The 27721-nt window shown below is 43.5% G+C and overlaps 1 protein-coding gene across 5 annotated transcripts in view; it reads left to right on the top strand.

The window, feature by feature from the left end:
* Positions 1-27721, top strand: part of LOC147526210 (E3 ubiquitin-protein ligase UHRF2-like) — a 162971-nt gene that overhangs the window by 108580 nt on the left and 26670 nt on the right. For 4 of the 5 annotated variants that reach the window (XM_086630214.1, XM_086630212.1, XM_086630215.1 and 1 more), the window contains 3 exons: positions 4110-4233; positions 4609-4716; positions 8267-8371. In XM_086630214.1, the coding sequence (XP_086486340.1) occupies positions 4110-4233; positions 4609-4716; positions 8267-8371 (337 nt within the window). Of the gene's footprint in view, positions 1-4109; positions 4234-4608; positions 4717-8266; positions 8376-18771; positions 18783-27721 lie in introns of all 5 variants that reach the window. The other variant, XM_086630213.1, reaches the window with a different exon arrangement.

The following is a 27721-nucleotide window of genomic DNA, read 5'->3' as shown; positions in this document are numbered from 1 at the left end:
GAGAGTGGAAGCAAGGACAGGTAGCCCGGGAGGAATACAAAGAAATTGTCCGAGCAGCCAGGTATCAGGTTAGAAAAGCTAAAGCCCTGATAGAATTAAATCTGGCCAGGGACATCAAGGGCAACAAGAAAAGCTTCTATAGATATGTCAGTGATAAAAGGAGGACTAGGGAAAATGTGGACCCTCTCCGGAAAGAAATGAGAGACCTTGTTACCCAGGATATGGAGAAGGCTGAGGTACTCAATGACTTTTTTGCCTCGCTCTTCACTGACAAGAGCTCCAGCGGCACAGCCCAAGTCACAGAAAGCAAAGGCAGAGACTGGGAGCTTGAAGAACCACCCACTGTAGGAGAAGATCATGTTTGAGACCATCAAAGGAACCTGAAGGTGGACAAGTCCATGGGACCTGATGAGATGCATCTGTGGGTCCTGAGGGAATTGGCAGATGAAGTTGCTAAAGTGTTATCCATGATATTTGAGAACTCGTGGTAGTCTGGTAAAGTTCCCACTGACTGGAAAAGGGGAAACATAGTCCCCATTTTTAAAAAGAAAAAAAAAAGAAGACCCGGGGAACTACAGACCAGTCAGTCTCACCTCTGTGCTTGGCAAGATCATGGAGCAGATCCTCCTGGCAACTATGTGAAGGCATATGGGAAAAATGGAGGTGATTGGTGACAGTCAATATGGCTTCATTAAGGATAAATCGTGCCTGACAAATCTGGTGGCCTTCTACAAAAGAGTTATAGTGTTGGTGGATAAGGGAAGAGCAACTAACATAATCTACCTGGAACTGTGCAAGGCATTTGACACTGTCCCGTGTGACATCCTTGTCTCTAAACTGGAGAGATGCGGATTTGGCAGATGGACCACTCGGTGGATAAGGAATTGACTGGGTGGTTGCACTCAGAGTTGCAGTTGACGACTCAATGTCCAAGTGGAGACCAGTGACAAGTGGTGTTCCTCAGGAGGCAGTATTGGGGCCGGTGCTGTTTAACATCTGTGTCGGTGACATGGAGAGTGAAATCGAGTGCACCCTCAACAGGTTTGCTGATGACACCAAGGTGTGTGGTGCTGTGGACACGCTGGAGGGAAGGGATGCCATCCAGAGGGACCTTGACAGGCTGGAGAGGTGGGCCTGTGTGAACTTCATGAAGTTCAACAAGGCCAAGTGCAAGGTCCTGCACATGGGTCGGGGCAATCCCAAGCATAAGTACAGGCTGGGCGGAGAATAGATGGAGAACAGCCCTGAGGAAAAGGACTTGGGAGTGCTGGTGGATGAGAAGCTCAACATGAGCCGGCAATGTGCGCTTGCAGCCCAGAAAGCCAACCGTATCCTGGGCTGCATCAAAACAAGTGTGGCCAGCAGGTTGAGGGAGGTGATTCTGCCCCTCTAATCTGCTCTACCCCCACTTGGAGTACTGTGTTCAGCTCTGGAGTCCCCAACACAAGAAGGACATGGAGCTGCTGGATCGGGTCCAGAGGAGGGCCACGAAGATGATCTGAGGGCTGGAGCACTTCTCCTATGAAGACAGGCTGAGAGAGTTGGGGCTGTTCAGCCTGGAGAAGAGAAGGCTCCGGGGTGATCTTATAGCAGCTTTCCAGTACCTAAAGGGGGCCTACAGGAAAGCTGGAGAGGGACTTTTTACAAGGGCATGTAGTGATAGGACAAGGGGCAATGGCTTTGAACTGAAAGAGGGCAGATTTAGATTAGATATAAGGAAGAAATTTTTCACTCAGAGGGTGGTGAGGCACTGGAACAGGTTGCCCAGAGAAGGTGTGGCTGCCCCATCCCTGGAAGTGTTCAAGGTCAGGTTGGATGAAGCTTTGAGCAACCTGTTGTAGTGGAGAGTGTCCCTGCCCATGGCAGGGGGGTTGGAACTAGATGATCTTTGAGATCCCTTCTAATCCAAACCATTCTATGATTCTATGATTCTATAAATGCCCCGTGGGCGACGGTTACAACAATGGAAGCAGAGCAACTGGCAGCGCGGAGGCAAATCCATCTGGGCTGTCCCGTTGTGGAAAAATATTGCAGTCCAGGTGTTTGTAAAAGTACGTTACGTAGATGCTCATGTACCCAAGAGTCGGGCCACCGAAGATCATCAAAACATTCAACAGGTGAATCAGGCTGCTCTGATTAAAGTGGCTCAGGTGGATCTCGACTAGCAACCTAAGGGTGAATTATTTATAGCTCGGTGGGTCTAGGACACCTTAGACCATCAAGGAAGAGAATTGCGACATACAGATGGGCTCGTGATCAAGGCTTGGACTTGACTATGGACACTATTGCACAGGTAATCCACGAATGTGAAACATGCGCTGCAATCCAGCAAGCCAAGCAGTTAAAGCCTCTCTGGTACGGAGGATAATGACTGAAATATAAATATGGAGAGGCCTGGCAAATTGATTATATCACGCTTCCACAAACCTGACAAGGCAAGTGCCATGTGCTTACAATGATGGAAGCATCCACCAGATGGATGGAAACCTATGCCGTGCCCCACGCCACTGCCAGGAACACTATCTTGGGTGTTGAAAAACAAGTCTTGTGTTGGCATGGCACGCCAGAAAGAATTGAGTCAGACAACGAGATTCATTTCCGAAACAATCTTATAGACACGTGTGCCAAGGAGAATGGGTGTTCCCTATCATGCACCAGTCTCTGGGAAAATCGAATGGTACAATGGATTGCTAAAAACTACACTGAGAGCAATGAGTGTTGAGACCTTTAAATATTGGGATACACATTTAGCAAAAGCCACCTGGTTAGTCAACACTAGAGGATCTGCCAATCGAACTGGTCTTGCCCAGTCAGAACTTCTACGTACTGTAGAAGGAGATAAAGTCCCTGTAGTGCACATGAGGAATATACTCGGGAAGACAGTTTGGGTTATTCCTGCCTCGGGTAAAGGTAAACCCATTCGTGGGATTGCTTTTGCTCAGGGACCTGGGTGCACTTGGTGGGTGATGCAGAAGGATGGGGAAGTCCGATGTGTACCTCAAGGGGATTTGATGTTGGGTGAAAATAGCCAATGAATTGAATTGTATGATGTTAATTGCTATATAATACTATATGTCATCCCTACTATGGTTGCTATATGCCATATCAATGGTATTACAGTAAGAATCAACAGATTAATGAAGAATGAATTTTGATGAAACTGAGCAAAATACAGTGATGATAGAAGCAGACAAGTGCAGCGATGATGGAACCAGAACTGCTTTCAGCATGCAACAATCCAACACCGCACGTCACCTCTCCTGCCCTGAAGGACTGTTATGACAGATAGAACCCAAAGTCATGGGCTAAATGAACTCAATAGACATTTTATAGGAATGGCCCATAGACTAAGGGAATGGTATCTGTGTATATATAAAAAGACAGGAAAGGTGGTGATAATTGGAATATGTTGGAAGTGTGGGACCTGGGCATGACGAAGATGGTATAGAATAAGGAGTGGATGTTGTCCTGATTTTGACTGGGATAGAGTTAATTTTCCTCCTAGTAGCTGGTACAGTGCTGTGTTTTGAATTTAGGATGAGAATAATGTTGATAACACACTGATGTTTTAGTTGTTGATGAGCAGTGCTTACACTAAGTCAAGGACTGTTCAGCTTCTCATACTGCCCTGTCAGCGAGGAGGCCAGGGGTGCACAAGAAGCTGGGAGGGGACACAGCCAGGACAGCTGACCCAAACTGGCCAAAGGGATATTCCATACCATATGACATCATGCTCCCGGGGATGGGAGAAGGTGAGCAAGCAGCTGTATGGTGTTTAGTTGCCGGCTGGGTTAAGGAAAGGAAGAGAAAATGAGGAGGAAGAAGAAATGTGGTGACCTCTCATATATTGCATGAGAAAAGAAGAGTGAAATGTTTTGCCTCTACCATCCTACTTTTTTAAAAAAAAAGTCTTGTTTTAGTAGTGGACAGTATTTGTTCTTGTTGAGTTTATTTTTTCAAACTGAGTCCTCAGCTTTTAAAAACTGTCATGTATTTGCTAGCTTCAAAATATTTAGTCAGGATGAACAAATTTGACACTATTTTGCTTAGAAGAAATATATTGCCTTTATTACTAAGTAATAAAGAATTTACTGAAACTTTTACTTTAGGTATTGTCCTTCATGCAAAAATGATTCTAATGAAGTTGTAAAGGCTGGAGAAAAACTCAAACAGAGTAAAAAGAAAGCAAAGATGCCATCTGCCAGTACTGAAAGCCAGAGAGACTGGGGCAAGGTAGAGTGCATTTTAATTTAAAAATAGCTCACCATTCATGGATATGTTACGTCTTTAACTACGTTTATATATGCATTATACAAAATTCAGTACAGGATTGAACAGACTGTAAAGCAATGTTGAGTCCTGTACACTGTCTACTGAAAGTTAAAACATCTGAAGAATTATCAAGATGACTAGAAATAGAATAGAATAGAATAGAATAGAATAGAATAGAAAGAAATGAAAATTAATTAATTAAAACTGCTGTGACAATTTTTATTTTAATATATTTTGAAGTGTTTGCTATAATGGTTGAATGTCTTGGTATCTTCATCAGCTTTTATAAATTATTTTAAATATTATAAAATTCATTCTCTCTGATGTGTTTTTTAGGGCATGGCTTGTGTTGGTCGCACTAAGGAATGCACTATTGTCCCTTCTAATCACTATGGTCCTATACCTGGTGTCCCTGTTGGGACAACCTGGAAATTCAGAGTTCAGGTATGTTTTTAGATTTGTAATTGAAATAAATATGAATAATAGATACAGTTTGGGCACAAAAATGGTTTTTGGATTTGTAATAAATACAGAGAGTGTATTTTAATTCTAATATTCAAAATACTGCCATCTATAGTGGAATTTGAAGTATACTGATTTGAAAATACAACTTAATTGCAATTTTTAAAATAGTACTTACTATTTTTAAAGGAGAATCTGCTATCATTAGGATGGACTTATATCTTGCGTGTTAAACTCTCAACTGAAATAATAAGAGAAAGTTGAATGTTTTCTCAAGCCTACTGCTATGGAACATGTCCATCTCACTTATAGATATAGATTATAGAATTCAGAAAATATTTGACTGTATCCAGTGGTGTCTTTAATGCTTATTAGCTGGTCAGGATCCTCACTGAGGGCTACTGTGCAGGTGTAATATAGTTCCTGTTTCAGTGCATACTTCTCTTTCAATGTGTTGAGGTGCCAGGCTTGGCGCTAGTGTGCATGCTATCCATACTTAGCACAGGAAAGAAATAAGATTTTACTGAGGGTTCTAAAGTTCTGGTGGGAGTGGAACCCACTGTCCCCAAGGTATGAGCCACCTCTGATTGTATCACTATAAATTGATTACCTGTTCCTTTTGAGTCATACACAACTGGCATCAGCACCTTCCATTAGACTGCTGAATGTTTTAAGCTAATACAAGCCAGTATTGACTACTGAGAGAAGTAGTCCACCCAGCCATGTCCACTTCTTGCACTATCCCTTCTGTTTCTGTCACAAATGTTTCTCAGACCATATGATAAACTATACTGGAAAGTAATCTGGCAGAAAAACAATCCTTTGTGGGGAGGATAATTTTCCCAATCCATTTCATTTTGTGGTTATACAAATACTGTGTCAGCACAAAGGGAGCAGGAATGAGTAGTGTGGAGAAGAAAAACATATTTCAGGAGTGTTCCCTCCATAGCCAGAGGAATAGCCAGAGAATTTTTCTTCCACTTCAAACCATGACATTCCCCTTGGGGAGAAGGGACGTGGCAAGAACCAAAAGCCTTTTCTAATGTGTTTTCTGAAGTCTTCATCCCACCCATTGCCTCCAGAGAGAGTACTTAAAAAAATCTGATTTTCTTATGGAAACTGGATGTCTGAATAATTTTGGATTTGATATCACATGCAAGTCTTCAGGCTAAAATAGTCAACAGCAGAGGTTTTACCTCTTAACAATAGTTTTCAGTTTCTCTCCTTAATAGAATTCACAGTGAAACAGCTGACTACTAAACAAGTTCCTTGAATCTTGTCTGACTTTGGTGCTACTGTGAGCACTACCATCAATACAGATATTAGAGAATAGCAAAGCAAATTAATTTTCTAGTGTAAAATTGCAGTGTTAATATCAATTATTCATTTATTTTACACACAACTACTCGTTTGAGAAAATTAATGTTTATTCTTATGTGTTTTGTGATATTTTTTTTATCCCTACCATATTTGAAGAATTTAGATAGGGGAAGTTTTAAAAATCAGTTCTGCAAACTTAAGATCTCTGAATCAAATTTTATTTTTACTGGATCAGCCAGTATCAGCAGGAATAAAAGTTAGGATTTCATCTCTTTAAGGATTCCATTGGTGACATACAAGCTCAAACAGATCCCAGAATTTTCAAGTGCTGATTGCACACAGGAATATAAGTGAAGAGGTTTGTTTTTCTCAGAAAATTAAGCAGATAAGACTTATAATGTAGGACAGATATTAGAAGAGTTATCATTTGTATATAATTATTTAATAATGGCTACATATTAACTACATACTTTTAAAAAGATCAACATTTTTCCACATAAAAAGTTATACTTTTATTTCTGATTCGACCATTCTTTTATATGAAAATGAGTTCTTAGCAGATTTATGAGAATTTAGAAGGAAAATGCTGTAAATGCTGTCTCATGGTTTTCTTCCTTTTTTCATGCAACAAGCTTCTTAAGAATATTTAAATGTGATGTATTATATATTATGAGTGGTCATGTAGTTTGAAGGCTTACAACTCTTTTTCCTAGAGGGAAATTGACTTAGAACTGTTTATGAATACAGCATCCAAAGGGCAAAAATCTAAATTTTAAGTCAAATTCTGGATACCTCTTGAAAATGAAAGAAGGGAGAGAGGAATGAATGAAATTACATTTAATGCAATGGGAGAGAACAGAGTGGTAGTGAGGCCTGTGCTGTTCAACATGTTCATAAATGGTCTGTAAAAGCTGACAAATAACTGACAGTTAAGTGACAAAGCTAAGTCATCACGGATAATAAAGATGAAGGGGAAAAAATCATAACTTTTCATAGCTGGTAAAGGACTTACAGCTAATTATTACCATTTAGGAAAGAGAACTTGTAATAGATAATTTTTTTAATGTCATCTTTGTGCTCAGTAGTGGTCAGAAACATAAATCAGATGTTAGGAATTATTAAGAAAGGAAGAGGAAAAACAATATAATTATGAAGAACAAGGATGGTATGCTACAAATGTCTATTAAAATTGAAGAAGGTGAATAGGGAACAAACTGTTCTTTTTTGATGCAAAAGGAGGGGGCATCAAATGAAATTATCAGGTGCTAGATTAAGAATGAATGGAAGCAGTACTAATTCATGCAATATGCAGCAATACTGTGAACTCTTTCCTGCAGGATATTGTGAAAGCTAAGAGTGTGCAAGAATTCAGAACTCAAATAAATAAATTAATAACCATTAGTTGACTTTTCTTCCATGAAATGCAAAGATTATGCCTTTGACTCAGGAAATCTAAGCCACACATAGCTGGAAACTGATGAAATTTACATGTAAATATCATTGTGCACTTGCATAATCAGTTTTCACACTGACCAGCTATCTGTTTTTATTTGTTGTCAGACAGGATATTTGGCTAGCTGGAACTCTGGTTTGATGCAGTTTGATGACTGTTACATTCTTATGACAATAGCAAAGCAATGCAAAATCTTATAAAATTGCATAAAAGTGTGTGTGTGGAAAAGTACAGGAGTTGAGCAGAATTGGAAAAAGAGAAAATGTTCAGAGATGAAGGAAGACCGTAAATGTGATTGCATTTTCCCGAGTTGGTTAACTTTTAACAATACTTGACATAATTTTCACAAAAAAATTTTGACTCACTATGATCTTTCTTGCATAATTATTTACACAAATTTAAAATACTACTAAATTAGAAAGATAATCTGTATCTTCTTTGAGTTAGTGTAAGAAACTATGAATCTGGTCCTAAATGTTGCTTATGGCAAGAATTGTGAAGATTTTTCCTAAGGGGCAAAGTGTATTTATCTTTGTGCCAGCACTGTTCTATGTTGTCCTTTCTTTTCATTGGATGTCCTTTCTTTTGTGTTTTTTTTTCTTTAAAAAAAATCTTAAAAATTCATAAAATTATTTCCTTTAATGGCAATCCTGTTACACAAACATACTTATGGAAATAATTTTTAAGCAGAAAAATTATTGCAGAAGGCCAGTTGTTTCAAAAAGATATTTTAAAATTTATTCTTTTTTAATACTCAAGGTGAGTGAAGCGGGTGTTCACAGACCCCATGTTGGTGGAATTCATGGACGCAGTAATGATGGAGCTTATTCACTTGTACTAGCTGGAGGATTTGAAGATGAAGTGGTATGTCATTTAGTCAAATCACTAATATGCTATTTTAAAGTTTATAAAGATGAAACACGGTGTCTGTTGCTGATCCTAAAATTAGTACTTATGAAAATATGCATATGCAAAAATTACTAATACTCAATATCTATTTCTATTTTTCGAATAAATTTTAAAATAAATATTTCTTAAAGAATATTCTTAGTCTCATATTAATTACATCTGAATTTTAGAATGTTTATGGAAGTCAAGTTTCAATGTGCTTATATAGTCTAAATTTATTGTCATTTAAAATCTTATATTTTACAAGTCACAGAATAACAGAATCATTGAGGTTGGAAGGGATCTTTTGAGAGGGTCTAGTCCAACAGCCCTGCTCAAGCAGAGTCACCTAGAGCAGGACTGTGTCCAGTCAGCTTTTGAATATATCTATGTATAGAGACTCCACAGTCTCTCTGGGCAACCTGTTCCAGTTTTCAACCACTCTCACAGTAAAAAGTGTTACCTTATGTTCAGACAGAACCATCTGTGTTTCAGTTTGTGTTCATTGCCTCTGGTCCTGTCACTGGGCACCTGACACACCTGAGCCTGGCTTATCCTCTTTGCACCCTCCCTTCAGATATTTGTATACATTGATGAGATCCCACCCCTGAGCCTTCTCTAGGCTAGAGTCCCAGCTCTCTCAGTCTTTCCTCATATGTGAGGTGCTCCAGTCCCTTAATCATCTTTGTGGCCCTTCGTTGGACTCCCTCCAGTATGTCCATGTCTCTCTTGCACTGGGGAGCTCAGAACTGGACACAGGACTCCAGGTGTGGCCTCATCAGTGCTGAGTAGAGGGGAAGGATCACCTCTCTCCATCTGCTAGCAACACTATGCAGCCCAGGATATCATTAGCCTTTCTTGCCACAAGGGCATGTTGCCGGCTCATGTTCAACTTGTCCACCAGGACTCCAAGGGCCTTTCCTGCCAAGCTGCTTTCCAGCTGGTGGGCCCCCAGCGTGTACTGGTGCCTGGGGTTATTTTACTCCAGGTGCAAGACGACATTTCCTTTTGTTGAACTGCATGAGGTTCCTCTCAGCCCATTCCTCAAGTCTGTTGATATCTCTCTGAATGGCAGCACAACCCTCCGATATATCAAGTGATGAACAAGTGATATACTTCAAGTTCTGTCCTGGTCATTGCTGTTACTGTTGTCAAGTTAAACAGATAGATGCCTCCTCTTTTGGAGTCATTATACCTCTAAAGTTAAATACATCACATTTTAATTTTAGTGAGGTCAGGATAAAAAAATGCCTGTGACTTGGACATACAAGACAGACATAATGGAGTAAGTCCAGTAGAGGATCACCAAGCTGATCAAGGGGTCGGAACACATGACATACATGGAGAGAACTGGGTTTGTTCAGCTGTAAGAAGAGAAGACCCAGGGAGATCTTACTGCTGTCTTCAGCTACGTAATGGAAGTACGTAGAGAAAACAGTCAGACTCTTAGAGGTGCACAGTGGAAGGATGAGAGGCAATGGAGACAGGCTGGAACATTCCAGTTAGGTATAAGAAAAAAAAATCCTCATAGGGATAATCAAACACTGGAACAGGGCCCAAAGAAGTTATAGGATCTCCATCCCTGGAGATATCCAAACCTTGACTGAACAAAGCCCTGAGCAACCTGCTCTTAACTGTGTCTGTTTTGAGTGAGGGTTGGACTTAGAGACCTTGAGAGGTTCCCTTCCAACCCAAATCATTTGATAACTCTACGGAATAAATACATTTTGGAGGACATTTTACTGTATATTTATGATCTCTCTCAAACTTTTTATCCTCACTACCAACATGCTACTTCTTTAATGTTCTCTTTTTGATTCTGAATAAACAGTTTACCATTGGGGTAAGAGTAGTTTCAAAAATATACTACAGGAAACAGAATTCACTGTTTGACTTTCAGGTTTTGTCTTTTTTATGATTCACATTTGGAAGCTCATGATCCTGCAAACATAGACTCATGAGGGACTTGACTCACCTGAGGGTTTGGAATGCTTGGTAATAACAAGTTGCCTCAATACAGAATTGGGCCTCAAAATTGAAAAGGAATAAGGTTGTACTTTGCAAAATGAACATTAAGCCAAATAAAATTTAGCTTCACATGCAAAATATTCTTACATACATCAACATTTTTATATGTTAATATCTCTCTTGTGAATGTTTAACCTAGGATTTTAGTGACAAGGACTTGAATTATTTCCATTACCTGATTTAAAATGCATTAACTATAGTGCTTAGATTTAATGTTTTTTTTAAAACCACAAATCTTCTGGTGGTCCTGTTGTTGATACTTAATCACTATAATGGGCATATTAGCTGAGAAATACCAAGAATTATTTTGTGAATTTGAAAGTAATTTTTTCAGAATGGATTAACATTTGTAACCCAGATATTAGTTACTTTGAGCTACTGTGAAAGATATGATCACAAACTGCATGGTTAAATGATTTTGAAGTATTTATTCATCAAATTAAGTGTTTGAAGATATCTTACTTTTTCCTTGAGTTGCAAAATTGATATCCTAGTTGTTGTCACTGTTTTTGAGTTGGGGTAAAAAAACATGTTTACTTTCTTTGTATATAAATTTTGAGATCGATACTTCTGCTGGATTGAGGTAGTGTTATTAAGATGTTAATTTTCATTTAGCATTGTTCAGATTAACAAAGTTTGTTTCTTCACTAAGTGGCTTTTGCATATAGAGTCATATGGTGCCTCAACATTAGGTTTAGAATGTCTTGGAGAATAATATCTGTGATCACTCACATACTCTTGCAGAAGATTCTGAGGGTGTGTATATATATATAAATATTATATGGTAGTTCTAGTGATTCCAAGCTAATATACTTGTTGCTTAGATTCTTTCTTTAATCTAGGTAAATCAAATCTAGTGCTTAGAATGTGGCATTAATAAACTGCTTTATGAAACAGTCCACAGTTCATTTTGGATAGTTTGTGTATCCACAGCAATCCTGTGTTTGGGTAATCAGTTCCAAGGTGTCAGTATGGTTGTGTTCTACTTCCTTGAAATTGTACAGTTACAGCAGTAATAATATTTAGATCTCTAGATTTGTCTGGAGCTTATGATGAAGATCCAGAACCTCTGAATCATTGCTTAATGTTTATTCCTTAATGAAAATGCTAGATCAGTTCTACCAGTGCCAAAGATGCAGTGCAAGACTGATTACTTGCTCATTTAAATGATTTTAGATATAAATGAAGTGGCAATAAGAGCTTCAGATTTGAATCAACACTTGTTATATCCAAAGGTCTGGGTAAACTGCTAGCCAAAATGGTATGTATGATCTATATCGATGCTAGCTAGATACCTACATCATCTGGATCCAGTGTGAGAACTGGTACTGATGTGCTAGGTACTAAGGAAATGCTGTATCACATATAAATGTCTTGAAATATGCCCTGCTGACTGTTGCTAAGGGCACAGGTCCTTTGAGATGTTCTAATTTCAGTTTATATTGCTGAGAATCCAATATCAGAAACTCATTACAGTCATTACACTGAGAATCTGTCTAGTGTGAGTTATCTGAACTGATTATGGAGCTGAAAACCTGACACTTGCTATCCATTTTTATAGATGCTCTCGTGGTTCTAGCATCTCTTAATTGCCATGCTGAGTTGGCATCTATTAGTTTGGAACTAGTGTTCCAATGTGAGACATTTTGGGTGATCTCTCTACTATGGGAATAGCTAACAAGCATCTTCCCATTCATTCAGATCTGTTATCTGTTTCCTCTTCCAACCTATGATATTAAGGGCATATTTGACATTATTTTGTTATATGGTATTTTAAAATTCATACTTTCTTGTTACCAGTATTTCAGATTCTTAGGCAGACAATTATTTTCTGTTCTGCAATAGCCTCCTTTCCACCTTCCTTTACATATATTCCATATTGCTGTCACCTTTTAGTTTATACAAAATGCTAATACAAAAAAAAATTCTTTCTTGTATCATTTTGTGAAATCTTTCCCTGTCTCCTGATCTTCAAACCCCTCATTGTCTCCTTGTCTGTACTTGCACTGTGTTGAAGATTACTTTCATAGCCTGAAAAACCCTATTTTATTCTTTTAAACAAGAGTCCTATATTTAAACCTTGTCTTGGATTTAATAGATTCTTTTTTAAAAAAGGCTTTTATTCTGTTTTTGTGATACTAAAGAAAACCTTAACCTTTACTCATATAATATTTTATATATTGACAGATACAGGTTTATTGTGTATATATGAGACTAAACAATTCATAATCATATAGTCCTAGAATCACAGAATGGTTGAGGTTGGAAGGGACCTCTGGAGGTCATCTGGTCCAACCCCCCCTGCTTAAGCAGGGTGACCTAGAGCTGGTTGCCCAGAACCATGTCCAGATGGCTTTTGAATATCTCCAAAAGAGAGGTTTCACAACCTCCCTGGGCAACCTGTTCCAGTGCTCAGTCACTCTCATAGTAAAAAGGTTTTTCCGTATATTCAGAGGAAACCTCCTATATTTCCATTTGTGCCCATTGCCTCTTGTCCTGTCACTGGACTTCAGTGATAAGAGCCTGGTTTCATCTTCTATGCACCCTCCCTTCACGTATTATTTATATACATTGATAAGATCCCTCCTGAGCCTTCTCTTCTCTAGGCTGAACAGTCTCAACTCTCTCAGCCTTTCCTCAGGACAGACACTCCAGTTCCTTCATGATAGAGAGAATAGCATATATAATCTTACATGTCTTTAGATGCTGGAAATCCTGAGCAGTGTAGCATTGAATAGACCTCTGATCCATGCGTAGCACACTATATGACGCTGTCCATAGCAGAGATTCTTCCATTTTGGTCATTCAAGCTATTATAGGATTTTCTTATGAGGAAACAACTCCATGATTTGGAACACAGTTGCTGTTCAAACAGAAACTATGTTCTCATAAGAACTCCTTGCTGCGCTGTTAGATAAAGGCAAGGCCACACAGGTGGCATAATCACCAGTACCAAGTGGTACTTCTTCCAGTACCTAAAGGGGGCCTACAGGAAAGCTGGAGAGGGACTTTTTACAAGGGTATATAGTGATAGGATAAGGGGCAATGGCTTTAAACTGAAAGAGGGGAGATTTAGATTGGATATAAGGAAGAAATTCTTCACTCTGAGGGTGGTGAGGCAGTGGAACAGGTTGCCCAGAGAAGTTGTGGCTGCCCCATCCCTGGAAGTGTTCAAGGCCAGGTTGGATGAGGCTTTGAGCAACCTGCTGTAGTGGAGGGTGTCCCTGCCCATGGCAGGGAGGTTGGAACTAGATGATCTTTAAGGTCCCTTCCAACCCACACCATTCTATGATTCTGAGAGCTACCTGCGGGCTCCTCTGTTACAATGAGCTGGCTAAGTTTATCTTGTGGCCAAGGGATTTGTGCCACACAACACAGGCCTGAAAGCCATGCTGTACATGCATCGCAGCACAGCACAGGCCTGGTCCTACTCAGATTAACTGTTATGTAGATCACTAACTCCTAGATGTACAGTGGTCTTCCAGTCAGGTTCACTACACCTTCTTTGCCCCAAGGGCACATTGCTGGCTCATGTTCAACTTGGTGCCCACCAGGAGCCTCAGGTCCTTTTCTGCAAAGCTGCTTTCCAGCTGGGCGGCCCCCAGCATATACTGGTGCATGAGGTTGTTCCTCTCCAAGTGCAGGACTTTGCATTTCTCTTTGTTGTTCTCTCAGCCTATTTCTCCAGTCTTCAAGGTCCATCTGGAAGGCAGCACAACCCTCTGGAGTATCAGCCACTCCTCTCAGTTCATTATCCAGATCATTAATGAAGATGTTAAAGATGTTGAAATCTGAGCATACTACAGAAGATAAATATTAAATGGAAAAAAAAAATAGATTTGGCACCATCTTCTGATAGCCTAAATTCACATGAGTTGTAGTAGCTAATATCCTTGTGAACTGCTGCATGACTTCAGAGTTTAGCCTAGTCAATAAGAACACTATGCTTGAGGACGTTAGTGGTATTTAAAGTATTATTCTGTGATTCTTCATTACTTTTTTTGTTAGATTCAAAACCAGATATACAACAGAGGAACCAACATTGCAACAGAGAAAAGTGATTTAATGTAATCTTGTGTTTGTCATTCTCTATTTGAGGCTGAGTAGCTTGTTGAGGCACTCCTATGAAAAAATGTACCCATAGCTCTAATATCTCCAAGGTTAGTGCTTCTACCAAGATAACAGAAAATTTATGCAGAGCAGAAGCTCATTTGATCTAAAATATGATGTACTTTACAAACAGAAGAGTTAAGAAATAATTTTATGGAAACAACGTAAGGAAAGAGGGAGAAAGACACAAAATGTTAAGAGAGAATACCAAAAGGTCTTGTTAGCTGCTGACAGAAAGTTTTGGTGCAAGGAAGCAAAATTGAGCTTTGGAAAGCAGAAGAGAAATAGTATAAAATTACCTATTTTAAGGTAGGGAAAACTGGGGAAAAAGTAGGAGGGAGGAAGGAAGAGAGGAAAGATAAGAATGTGTTCTAGCAGCATTTTTGGGGGACAATTACATTGTTTCTAAAGAGGGATTTCAGGCCTCTCATAAACAGTTGGAATGCAGATACGACTAACAAATTCCCTTTGCTGATTGTCACCTTTCTCAATCTTTTCTTTGCCTGTCCACTCCAGAATTTATGGCAGTATCAGTATCTTGAGCTCTGCCCTTAGATCCTGTTGAAATTTAAGAAGCCTTCAACTCTCACCTGTCACACATAGGCTGTCAGTTGAACATTGCAAATGTTGATAGAAAGAACCTGAATTGTCTGTAGGTAGGATCATAACTTAAGTTATTGAGGAATCATGGTTTAATGAGTCACCACCATCAGCAGATCCTTAGTAGTTGGCTGTGTGTTGTCGTGGTTTTAGGCTGATCCAGCAACTAAAACTCACACAGTCTCTCCTTCTCCAGTAAAGTAGAGAGGAGAGAAAAAAAAACAAAGGGACTGAGGGTTGAGACAAGAACAGAGGGAGCACCCACCAACCGTGGTCCTGGGCAAAACAGACAGGGCTTTCTCAAAGCAAAACAGTTTATTAATGATTACTTAGAAGGACAAAGGGAAACAAAACCGGTTACTCGAGAGGACAGAAAGAAACAAAGCCAGATCTTAAAACTGACACCTTTCCCCCCCACCTTTCCTTTTCCTCCCAGCTCTACCTCCTCCCCCCAGCAGCGCAGGGGGCAGGGACTGGGGGAGTGCAGGTCAGTTCATTCCGTGCTGTTACTGCTGCTTCTCTCTCAAAGGAGGAGGAGTCCTTACACCCTTTTCCCCTGCTCCAGTGGATCCCCTACCCACGAGGAAAAATCCACAAACTTCTCCAGCGTGAGTCCAGCCCACTGGAAACAATCCTTCCCCACAGATTGCTCCGGTGTGGGCTTTACCACAGTCTCGGATACTTAGGGAGTTGTAGCCACTCGCTCCGGCGTGGGTCGTCACGCAGACTCCAGATGCCACTCTGCCTTGTCGTGAGTCCCAACACGACCATCCTCAGGCTCAGGCATCTTCTCCCCACGGGCTGTGAGTGGGTCTCTACTCCACCGAGGCCGTCCTGGTTGCAGGGGGGCAGCCTGCTATCTCACCATCAGCCGCAGGGGAAACTCAGCTCCGGCACACCTCCTCCCGCTCCATCCTCACTGACCTGGTGTCGATGCAGCTGTTTCTCTCAGATCTCAGTCCTCTCCAGGTGAACTCAGCCCAGTGGGCACCCCGGGAGTGGGGTGCCCCCGAGTTCCCCAGCTGGCTCCGCCGCCGCCATTCTCCGTGGGCGGCACCAGCCCGACGCAGGAAGCTGCCCGGCCGGGAGCCAGGGAGTGGGGGCAGTGCCCTCCTCCCTTCTCTGCTCGATCCTGGGCAAAGCACCTTTTCCGGTTCCTTTGTCCTGACTTAAATAGGGCAATTCGCAGAGGCGCCCTATTGGCTCAACCCCGAGGGGGATGGCAGTCTGATCTGGTGGCCAGAACTAAGCCTAACCCGGTTCCAAAACCGGGGAGGTCGCAGGGAGCAAATCCCCTCTCCTGCCACCAGAACCCCCACCCCCTCCACATCAAACCATGACAGTGTATATTCCTGGCATATTCCAATTTCAATGTAAAATGCATTATCTCATGTGGGAGTAGGTTCTGTACATCTTTCATTCTTTTCTACTACTCTGCCAGCATCACTCCTGTGTGCCAGAAGCTGTATTTATGCCCATACTTACCTTTACGCTAATGACTGTGTGGCCCCATTTCTTGCCAGTCTAGACTTCCTTTCTCCATGCTAGCTGTCACATTAAGACATGATATTAGGTCGATGGAGGATAGAGAGGGAGACTACCTTGAGCCCTTCTCAATTTGACCAGTCTACCAGTTTCCCAAGAAAAACAAGACCCTTGTACCCAACCCGCCTGCCATACCCCGTTTAAGGGGAAGGGGAGTTACCTTGAACCCTTTACAATTTGACCAGTCTGTCAGGCTTATGCTGACAGCGTCACTGGGACAAATCCCTCTGGGCAGCCCGCTAAGTCGGAGGGTGATCGCCTAACCTATTCAGGGACCCTTATGGGCAGCACACCGGGCCAAATCCCTTATATCCCCGGTATCAATTATTGAAGTTTTCAGAAACTTATGCTTACAGATGACAAATCTTATTACATATGCTCATGACAGGATACAGATTCGAAGATGGCTGGTGATAGGTACTGACTGCGAAAACACATTTGGAACAATATACAAACAGAACTGATCAGTGATAATTCTAAATAGCTAGCAGGATGTTAGTAACTAAGTGTGCATAACACAGAGCTCTTATCCAATAGGCGTCCCTATGGGGGGGAGAAGAGAGGTCCAGTCCGTCGACTGATCCCACATGTTCCGATGGAGGTTTTCCTCCAACACCCCCTTCTCTTTAGCCATTTTTATACTGTTTTTTACTTCCAGGTGGAGCTTGAGTGACTCTAGTCATGCATACCTTTATTAGGATTGGTGTAAATTTTCCTCGCTTCAATTTAAAGGTATACGCTAGAAGAATTTCAGAGCGCATGCTCAGTGAGGGGTGGTTGCAGCCCGGAGGTGGGTAGCTTTTGAGATGGAGGTGTGTTTTGGTATTATAATGATTTTGTAATGAGCAAAGATCAACTTCAAGACACAATTTCACCATCATTTCTGAGGCAGCAGTTCCAATCCATCTCCCTTGATAGCAGCTATGCGATTACCTCCACCAGTCATCTATCCCTGACAACAGGGATGAGCCATGGTACCTCCATACCACTCTACTCCCCATTTCAAGGATATTCTACATTCCACTCGGCCTGAGCAGGCCTTATCCATGCCAACCACATTGCATTCCTGGGAGCAGCAACTGTGTCTCGCCTCAAAGTTGCTCTAATATTATACCTTATGTTAAGATGTAAGATAAACTTTGGGGGACAATGTTCTCCCATTCCTCCCAATATCTATTATTTTTCCACACTAGCAATTCCATATTCTTCCTATTTCTCTCTCTGTAGTCTAGAAATTGCTAGTTGCATATCCTATTTCACCTTAAATCAGAGGTTCAATGTCCGTTCTGTTTCCTCCCTTCCTCCAAATCAGCACCCCGATCTTCTTTAATATGATAGGGCTCTGTTTAAGTTGCTCATCAGCCCTGTTTTCTTCCTTTTCCAGCAACTGTGTTCTTTCCCCACAATTATTTTTTGTCTGGTGTTTTGGCATGTGAAGTTCTTTCAAGAAGATAAGCAGAAATGAGATAAGGGGTACTATTACACTGAAAAGTGCTAAGAGATGCCATCCTCTGGTTATTTGATCTGTAACAATTATCATAGAATCATTTAGGTTGGAAAGGACCCTTAAGATCATGGAGTCCAATCATTAACCTAATGCTACCAAGTCCACCACTAAACCATATCCATAAGAGCCACATCTACACATCTTTTAAATACCTCCAGAGATGGTGACTCAATCTCTTCCCTGGGCAGCCTGTTCCAATGCTAGACAACCCTTTCGGGGTTGAGGCCATTTCCTCTTGTCCTATCACTTGCTACTTGGGAAAGGAGACTGACACCCACCTCATTACAACCTCCTTTCAAGTAGTTGTATGTGGAGAAACCTTTTGGCTGCTGCAGCATCCTGTGAAAGTTCTTTCCCTATGCAGGCTAACTAAGAAACACCTGTAGCTCGTTACATGGGGAAAGTTACCTTGAAACAGGTGCTGTAGCATTCAGCCAATCACTCTGGGAGATGGATGGTCAAGTGACCAATAGCCTTGACCCATCTAGCAAACCATGTGACTCCTGACTATTTAAGGCAGGGCGTTTACTCCTAAGGGTGAGGCATTTTGTCCTGAGTCTTGGAGGAGTGTGGTCCTTCCTTAGAGTAGAGCCTAAAGCCTTTGCATTAGAACATTGGTCTGCTTGGAGCCGCCTGAAGCCTTCCAGCTGCGACAACTGGTGACCCCGGTGTGATCCAGCCACAACTAAGATCTGAAGGTACGTGCTTCCGTACACGGGGCTCCAAGGGACGAACTGCAAATTAGAATGATGGGACAAAGCTCCACAAAAGAAAGCATGATGTTTTCCATTCTCAAACCTGCAATGACAGTCGCAGGGGCTAAAATAAGTGATGAAGCTCTCTGTGAGCTGTTAGATTGGGTGGCAGAGCATGAATGCCTGACCGACCTCAACACTCCCTTTAGCTCAGAAGCGTGGAAGCAGCTAGGGGATAAGCTAATCTATGAAACAGTATTTGGATGAAAGAACCTGACCGGTCTGCTACGTATTTGGGGAACTGTATATGATGTAATGCAGAAATGGACGGTAGAAAGGAAGGAAAAAGTATTGCCAGATTCTGATGAATCCGCAAGTGAAGTTTCTGAAGGGGATGATGAGTTATCTGAAAGGGGACTGACCATGGGTAGTGCACCAGTTGTGCCCCCGCTGTCCTCAGATATGGAGAAAGTTGTGGGGACTGCACAGAAGCTTTACTCCTCCCTGCGAGATTATGTCCAACCCAAGTGTCCTCCTCGTGATTTTTTGCGGGAATGCTCCTCCGGACAAGACAAAGCATTGGAGCATCCCCCACCCTTTGCCCCAACAGCCTCCCCTTCTTCTGCATCTCAACCGGCTACTTCAGCCATTACAGCAGAATGTGTTCTTCCTACTGCTCCGCCATTGGCCCCTCAACCAGACCAGGCACCACAAGGACAGTTCCCGGGCATGGTGCCCTGGTTTACCGCAACCTCATGTCCTGCAGCATCACCCATAGCGCCCGGCTATCTGCCACGGGCACAAATGGAGCAACCCCGAACAACGCATTTCATAATACAGCAGGTTATGGCAGGTTTGCAAGGAATGTCGCAACAACTAATGGCATTGATGGAAATGTTGCGGCAGGTTATTGCTGCCGAATCTGTACCGGGACAACCTGGGCTGGCTGTGCCAACCGGCCCAGCAACGACCCCGGAAGTGGCGCCAAGTATGCCACTGACAACAGCAGTGGCACCTTCACAGACAGTGGTGCCGACACAAGTTTCCGCAACCCAGACTGCATCTCCATGGACTGTTCCACAACTGGCCACAGCCTCCGCCTTTACACGACCCGTTGGCCCAGCGTCTGCATCCTGTCAGAAGCCATTGGACACACCCCTGCCTGATAATGTTTCATCACTGCAGGAAGCCGTGGCGACAGTCAGACAACAAACATGGCCAGCCCACAACTGTCCCTGGACGCTTCCCGAATGCAAGGTGACTGTGCGTCCAAAAAATTCAAAACGGTTCTGGGAAGAAGTCAAGAGGGGGGCTCTGGAGGCTGGCGACTGGGATCTAATAGAAAAAGTTGGGTTGCCTGAAAAGGGGTCTGAGCAGATTGTTCAGGGAAGTAATGAACGAACAGAGGATCTTATCCAAGCCTTCCCAGTACAAAAGGCGCTTCCTAACTCAGGTCAAATTGACAAACACGAAACCATCGCCTGGAAGGTAGTCCAAGACCCGCAAACCAAGGTAGCACAATACGGGTTAGACTCTCCTCAGGTCACGCAGATCATCAGGATATTAAATACTGACCTACTCTCCCCATTCGACATTAAACATCTAGGTCAGGTATTATTTCAACCAGTACAATATATGGTCTTTGAGGCCAATTGACGAAGAATGGCTGAGAGAGCTGCAGCCGGAAACATGCAATTACCCCCAACTGACCCCAGATACGGAGCTCCAGCAGATGCTCTACTGGGAGCCAATGCTTTCGCTGACCCTGATTTTCAAGCTACATGGCACCCCCAAGTTCTTGAGCAAGCCCAAAAGATCGGCGTGGGAGCTCTATTAAAGGGCATAGATATGGCTGCCCCAAAAACACAGTACGTGAAGATTTATCAGGGGCAGAAAGAACACTTTTTATCTTTTGTAGAGAAAGTTGCTGCAGCCCTTGAAAAACAGGTCGAAGATGAAAACCTGAGACAACTACTATGTAAGCAGCTGGCAAAAGACAATGCCAATGAAGAATGTAGAAAAATCATAAATTCCATGCCAGGGGAGCCTACACTAACAGAAATGATCGAAGCATGCTCTAAGCTAGAATCTGAAAGCTATAAGTCTGCTCTGGCCACAATTCTACGGCCTATTCAACCCAAAAATGCTGACCCGGAACCGAAAAGACAACCTGAGAGGGACAATAGACAAAGACAGACGAGACAAAGAAGAAACAAGGATAACAGGAGACCTGCTCGCCGCATAAGATGCGATAAGCCAGGCCATTCTGCGAGATATTGTGAATCGTTATACCATGCCAATGGCCGACCCCTGACACGTTCGGGAAACTTCCCCAGGAGCGCAATGGGGATGTGCGCTCAGACAGAAATGTTTCCCCAGAGCATGATACCAACCCAGGCCTACTCAGCCAGCTTTCAGCCAGCACAAAGGGATCAGCTGGGGTGGATGTATGCACCGCAACAACAGTCGTCTTAGAATCCTGTCGGGTCTATAAGCTTCCCTTGGATGCATTTGGGCCTCTAGGACATGGGCTAAGTGCATTATTGGTGGGAAGATCTAGTACCACCATTCAAGGGATCTTTGTTCACCCAGGAGTTATTGACGCTGACTTCCCAGGACAAATTTGTGCGATGATTTCCACACCCACCCCCCCCGTCACAATACCGGAAAAGACTCCGATTGCTCAACTTGTACCCTTCAAATCAAGTGTCCCTAAGGCAAAACGATAGAGTCGTGAAGGTGGTGGCTTTGGTTCCACAGGACTTCCGCAAGTTTACTGGACTGCGGATATCTCCAGCCAAAAGCCACAGATGACTTGCACCTTAATATTGCCAGATGCCCAGCCATCCAGGATTCAGCTCCGAGGTTTGATTGACACAGGGGCTGATGTGACAATCGTCTCCTTCTCCGCATGGCCTCCTACATGGCCTTTAGCCCCCGCGGGGTCAGCCATTGCAGGACTGGGAGGAACCACACAGAGTTATTGAAGTGAACGACCTGTGGTGGTAAAGAACGCAGAGGGTCAAACAGCTACAATTCGGCCCTATGTCACTACAGCTCCACTCAACCTCTGGGGGCGGGATGTCTTGGCGGCCTGGGGAGTACGTATTGGGACAAATTTTTGATGGGGGCCACTGTACTGAAGGGCGCACAATATCCTACGTTGCCTTTGCGATGGTTAGCAAACAAACCCATCTGGCAACCCCAGTGGCCCCTACCAAAAGAAAAATTAGTTGCCCTTCATCAACTAGTTAAGGAACAATTACAACAGGGACACCTTGAACCTTCTACCAGTCCCTGGAATACGCCTGTCTTCGTAATTAAGAAGAAATCAGGAAAATGGAGTTTGCTACAAGATCTCCGAAAAATCAATGCAGTAATGGAAAGCATGGGGGCATTGCAGCCTGGTATGCCCTCACCCACCATGATTCCAGCAGGGTGGGAAATCTTGATCATTGATTTGAAGGACTGTTTTTTCACGATCCCCTTACATCCTAATGACAAACCAAAATTTGCCTTTACTGTACCTGCGGTTAACAACACTGAACCTGCAAAGAGATATCAATGGAAGGTCCTACCTCAGGGCATGAAGAACAGCCTGACTATCTGTCAATGGTACGTTGCTCAAGCTTTGTCCGGAATCCGTAAGCAGTTCCCTGAAGCACACTGCTGTCATTACATGGATGATATCCTGGTAGCAGCATCCACCCAGGACGAGCTGCTGAAGATACAGCCTCAACTGCTTGCTGCTCTGCATTCTTACGGATTACAAGTGGCTCCGGAGAAAGTTCAACAGCATCCTCCTTGGAGATATTTAGGAGTCAAAATTTTGGACCAAACTATACAACACCAAGAGGTGCAATTCTCGAGTTTTATTAGACCTTGAATGACGCTCAGAAACTGTTGGGCATCATCAATAGGTTATGTCCCTATCTAGGGCTAACCGCGGCGCAACTTGCACTGCTCTTTAATATTTTAAAGGGGGACCCTGAGTTGAATTCACCTCGAAAATTGACACCTGAAGTGCGACGGGCACTAGAGGAGGTTCAACAGGCCATTTCTGCTCGTCAGGTTTACCGAATAGATCCCTCCATTGATATTACCGTTTTTATTACCACTCCAGATTCTCATCCAACAGGTATCATTGGCCAATGGAACAAACAGTGGTCTGACCCCTTGCATATTCTGGAATGGGTCTTTTTGCCGCACCAACCAAAAAAGACAGCATCTACGTTATTTGAATTAATTGCTTGTCTGATAATCAAATGCCGTCAGCGCTGTCTACAATTGATGGCAGCAGATCCTGCAATAACTGTTCTGCCAGTACAGCAGGAATACTTTGAGTGGAGCCTTACTAACAGTGCTCCTCTCCAAAGTGCGCTGGAAAATTTCTCAGGACAAATTGCATACCATCTGCCTAGCCATAAATTACTGCAATTGGCAAGATCGACAAGCTTTACCTTGTGGCCAAAAAATAGCCGAGTGCCAGTACAAGGACCCACTGTCTTCACTGATGGGTCTGGGAAAACTGGGAAAGCTATTGTTACCTGGAAGGAGGAATCCGAGTGGCAGGTGCTGGAAGGCCGTGAGTCAGGCTCAGCCCAGTTGGTTGAACTAAGGGCTGTTGCCATGGCCTTTCAACGGTTCTCACAGGTACCTTTGAATTTGGTCACCGATTCTGCTTATGTGGCTGATATAACGCAACGTTTAGATTGTTCACTTCTGAAAGAAGTGAATAATGCGGCTCTGTTTTCTCTATTAAAAACCTTATGGTGTGCAATTCAAGATCGAGTTCACCCATATTACATTCTGCATATCCATAGTCATACTAATTTGCCAGGCTTTATAACGGAAGGCAACGCCAGGGCTGACATGCTAGCTAACCCCGCATGGGTAGCACCTCAGCCCGATAAAATTGCACAAGCCAAGGCATCGCATAATTTCTTCCATCAAAGTGCACATACCCTGCAGAAACAGTTCCACTTAACGCCCACTGAGGCTCGGGACATTGTCAGCGCTTGCGCTGACTGCCACGGACTTGCGGCACCTCTGCCATTGGGGGTAAACCCCAGAGGCCTAAAGGCCCTGCAGCTTTGGCAGACGGATGTAACGCATGTTCCTGAATTTGGCAGGTTTAAGTATGTGCACGTGTCTATTGACACTTTCTCCTCAGCTATGTGGGCAACTGCTCATACTGGGGAGAAAAGTCGTGATGCCATTGCCCATTGGAAACTCGCTTTTGCGGTCTTGGGCGTGCCTTTTTCTATAAAAACCGATAATGGCCCGGCCTACGTCTCACAGAAGACGCGGCAGTTTTTACAACTATGGGGTGTAAATCATACCTTGGGTATTCCGCATTCTCCTACTGGCCAAGCCATTGTTGAACGCGCTCATGGCACCTTGAAGCGTGTTTTAGATAAACAAAAAGGGGGAATGCATGGAGAAACCCCACAGAGTCGACTAGAAAAAGCGTTGTACACAATTAACCATCTTATGGTGCCATCAAATTCAAATAATCCCATTATTTTGAATCACTTTCTTTCGTTGCAGTCTTCAGGCGAGATGCACCTGTCCCGAGCGAAAGTCTGGATACGGGACCTACTCACTAAGATGTGGGAAGGCCCATATGAGCTTATTGCTTGGGGTCGTGGGTATGCTTGCGTTTCCACAGATACTGGGATACGATGGCTACCCGCAAGATGCGTCCGCCCTGACCTGCAACATCAGAAACGGAACAGGCAACGTCCAAACGATGGCCAGAACGGAGATCATCCATCAAATGACCCTTCTAATGGAAATAATGACATCGGCCATCAACCTGTTCCTTCCACAAGCAGAGACTAAATTTCACGTCTCTGTCGGAGTCAGAATTAATAACTGAATGTACAACTGGTTTGCTAGATGTATCTCCCATGGTATTGCTGAAAAATCTCCCTGCTTGATTCAAATTAATCTTAAAACAAAAAGGGGGAATTGTGGAGAAACCTTTTGGCTGCTGCAGCATCCTGTGAAAGTTCTTTCCCTATGCAGGCTAACTAAGAAACACCTGTAGCTTGTTACACTGGGAAAGTTACCTTGAAACAGGTGCTGTAGCATTCAGCCAATCACTCTGGGAGATGGATGGTCAAGTGACCAATAGCCTTGACCCATCTAGCAAACCATGTGACTCCTGACTATTTAAGGCAGGGCATTTACTCTTAAGGGTGAGGCATTTTCTCCTGAGCCTTGGAGGAGTGTGGTCCTTCCTTAGAGTAGAGCCTAAAGCCTTTGCATTAGAACATTGGTCTGCTTGGAGCCACCTGAAGCCTTCCAGCTGCGACGGTTGTAGAGAACAATAAGGTCTTCTCTCAGCCACCTTTTCTCCAGGCTAAACAACCTCAGTTCCCTCAGCCGCTCCTCATAAGACTTGTGCTCTAGACCCTTCACCAGCTTCGTTGCTCTTCTTTGGACACACTCCAGCATCTCAATGTCTGTCTTGTAGTGAGGGGCCCAAAACTGAACGCAGTATTCGAGGTGCGGCCTCACCAGTGCCGACTACAGGGGGAGAATCACTTCCCTAATCCAACTGGCCACACTATTCCTGATAGAAACTAGAATGCTATTGGCCTTCTTGGCCACCTGGGCACACTGCTGGCTCATATTCAGCTGGCTGTCAACCAACACCCCCAGCTCCTACCTACTGTCTTGGTTTTAGCTGGGACAGAGTTAGCTCTTCTTTTTAGCAGCTAGAAGAGCTCTGTGTTTTGGTTTCACTCAGAGGCTCACTCTGAGAAGAATGTTGATAGCAAGCTGATGTTTGTGATTGGAAGTGAGACTCAAGGACTTTTCAATGTGCCGTTTTCTGGCCGGAGTGCAGAAGCACGATGGGATAAGGGGGGGAGCATAGCCGGGACAAGGGGGACACGATTCCCCTTGTGATTTGTGGTGGAACTTAAGATTGAGGGCCAAACTGGCCAATTAGTATTCCATATCATGCAGCGTCATGCCCAGTATAAAAGTGAGGGACAGCCGGAAAGAAGGGCTTTTGCGCTTTTGCTCTTTTGCTGCTTTTGCTCTTTTGCACTTCTGCGCTTTTGCTCTATTGCCTTTTTTTCTCTCTCTCTTCCAGTACTCCCACTCTCGGAGTACTATCTCTCTCTCTCTCTCTCCCTCTCTATTTCGGGGCCTCGCGTTCGTCCGGGATTGCAGCTTCGGGACGAGACGGGCTGCGGATAAGAGGAGGTGGTGAGCATCTACACTGTGTATTACTTATCTGTATTAAATTGTTCTTATCTCAACCCACGGGTTTCCCGTTTCTTCTTTAATTCTCTCCCTCATCCCTGAGGCTGGGGGAGGGTGAGTGAGCGACTGTGTAGGGTTTGGTTGCCGGAGCAGCCTAACCCACGACACCTACCTACCCTGCCTTCCTACCCTCAAGCAGATCAACACTCCCACTCAACTTGGTGTTGCCTGCAAACTTACTAAGAGTGCACTTGATCCCCTCATCCAGATCATTGATAAAAATATTAAACAGAACTGGCCCAAATACTGAGCCCTGGGGAATACCACTTGTGACTGGCTGCCAACTGGATTTAATTCCATTCACCACCACTCTTTGGGCCCGACCATCCAGCCAGTATTTTAACCAGCAAAGAGTATGCCTGTCCAAGCCATGAGCAGCCAGTTTCTCCAAGAGAATGCTGTGGGAAATGGTGTCAAAGACTTTACTAAAGTCCAGGTAAGCAACATCCGCAGCCTTTCCCTCATCCACTAAGCGGATCACCTTGTCATAGAAGGAGATCAGGTTAGTCAAGCAGGACCTGCCTTTCATAACCCCATGCTGACTGGGCCTGATCACCTGGTTGTCCTGTACATGCCACGTGATGGCACTCAAGATAATCTGCTCCATAACCTTTCCCAGCAGCCAGGTCAGGCTGACAGGCCTGTACTTCCCCAGATCCTCCTTTCAGTCCTTCTTGTAGATGGGAATCACATTTGCTAACCTCCATTCAACTGAGACCTCCCCAGTTAGCCAGGACTGTTGATAAATGATTGAAAGTGGCTTGGTGAGTGCCTCCACCAGCTCCCTCAGCACCCTTGGGTGTATCCCATCTGGCTCCATAGACTTGTGTACGTCTAAGTGGTGTAGCAGATCGCTAACATTTCTCCTTGGATTATGGGGGCTTCATTCTGCTCCCTGTCTTCCAGCTCAGGGGACTGGGTACCTGGAGAACAATTGGTCTTGCTATTAAAGACTGAGGCAAAGAAGGCATTAAGTACCTCAGCCTTTTCCTCATCCTTTGTCACTATGTTTCCCCCTGCATCCAATAAAGGATGGAGATTCTCCTTAGCCCTTCTTTTGTCGCTAATGTATGTATAGCAACATTTTTAGTTGTCTTTTACAGCAGTAGCCAAATTAAGTTCTAGTTGGGCTTTGGCCCTTCTAATTTTCTCCCTGCATAACCTCACAACATCCTTATAGTCCTTCTGAGGTGTCTACCTCTTCTTCCTGAGATCATAAACTATCCTTTTTTTTCCTGAGTTCCAGCCGAAGCTCTCTGTTCAGCCAGGCCGGTCTTCTTCCCCATTGGCTTGTCTTTGCCCTTCAGAACTGCCTCCCAAGGGACTCTGCCAACCAGGCCCCTAAACAGGCCAAAGTCTGCCCTCTGGAAGTCCAAGGTAGCAATTCTGCTAGCCACCCTCCTTAATTCGCCAAGAATCATTTCATTTCATTATCATTTCGTGATTGCTGTGCCCAAGACAGCCTCTGACCATTGCATCACCCAGAAGTCCTTCTCTGTTCACAAACAACAGGTCCAGGGAGGTGCTTTCCCTAGTTGACTCACTCACCAGCTGTGTCAG

Source organism: Tauraco erythrolophus, chromosome W (assembly GCF_009769465.1).
Source record: "Tauraco erythrolophus isolate bTauEry1 chromosome W, bTauEry1.pri, whole genome shotgun sequence".
Lineage (NCBI taxonomy): Eukaryota > Metazoa > Chordata > Aves > Musophagiformes > Musophagidae > Tauraco > Tauraco erythrolophus.
This window is presented reverse-complemented; position numbering and strand designations above follow the sequence as displayed.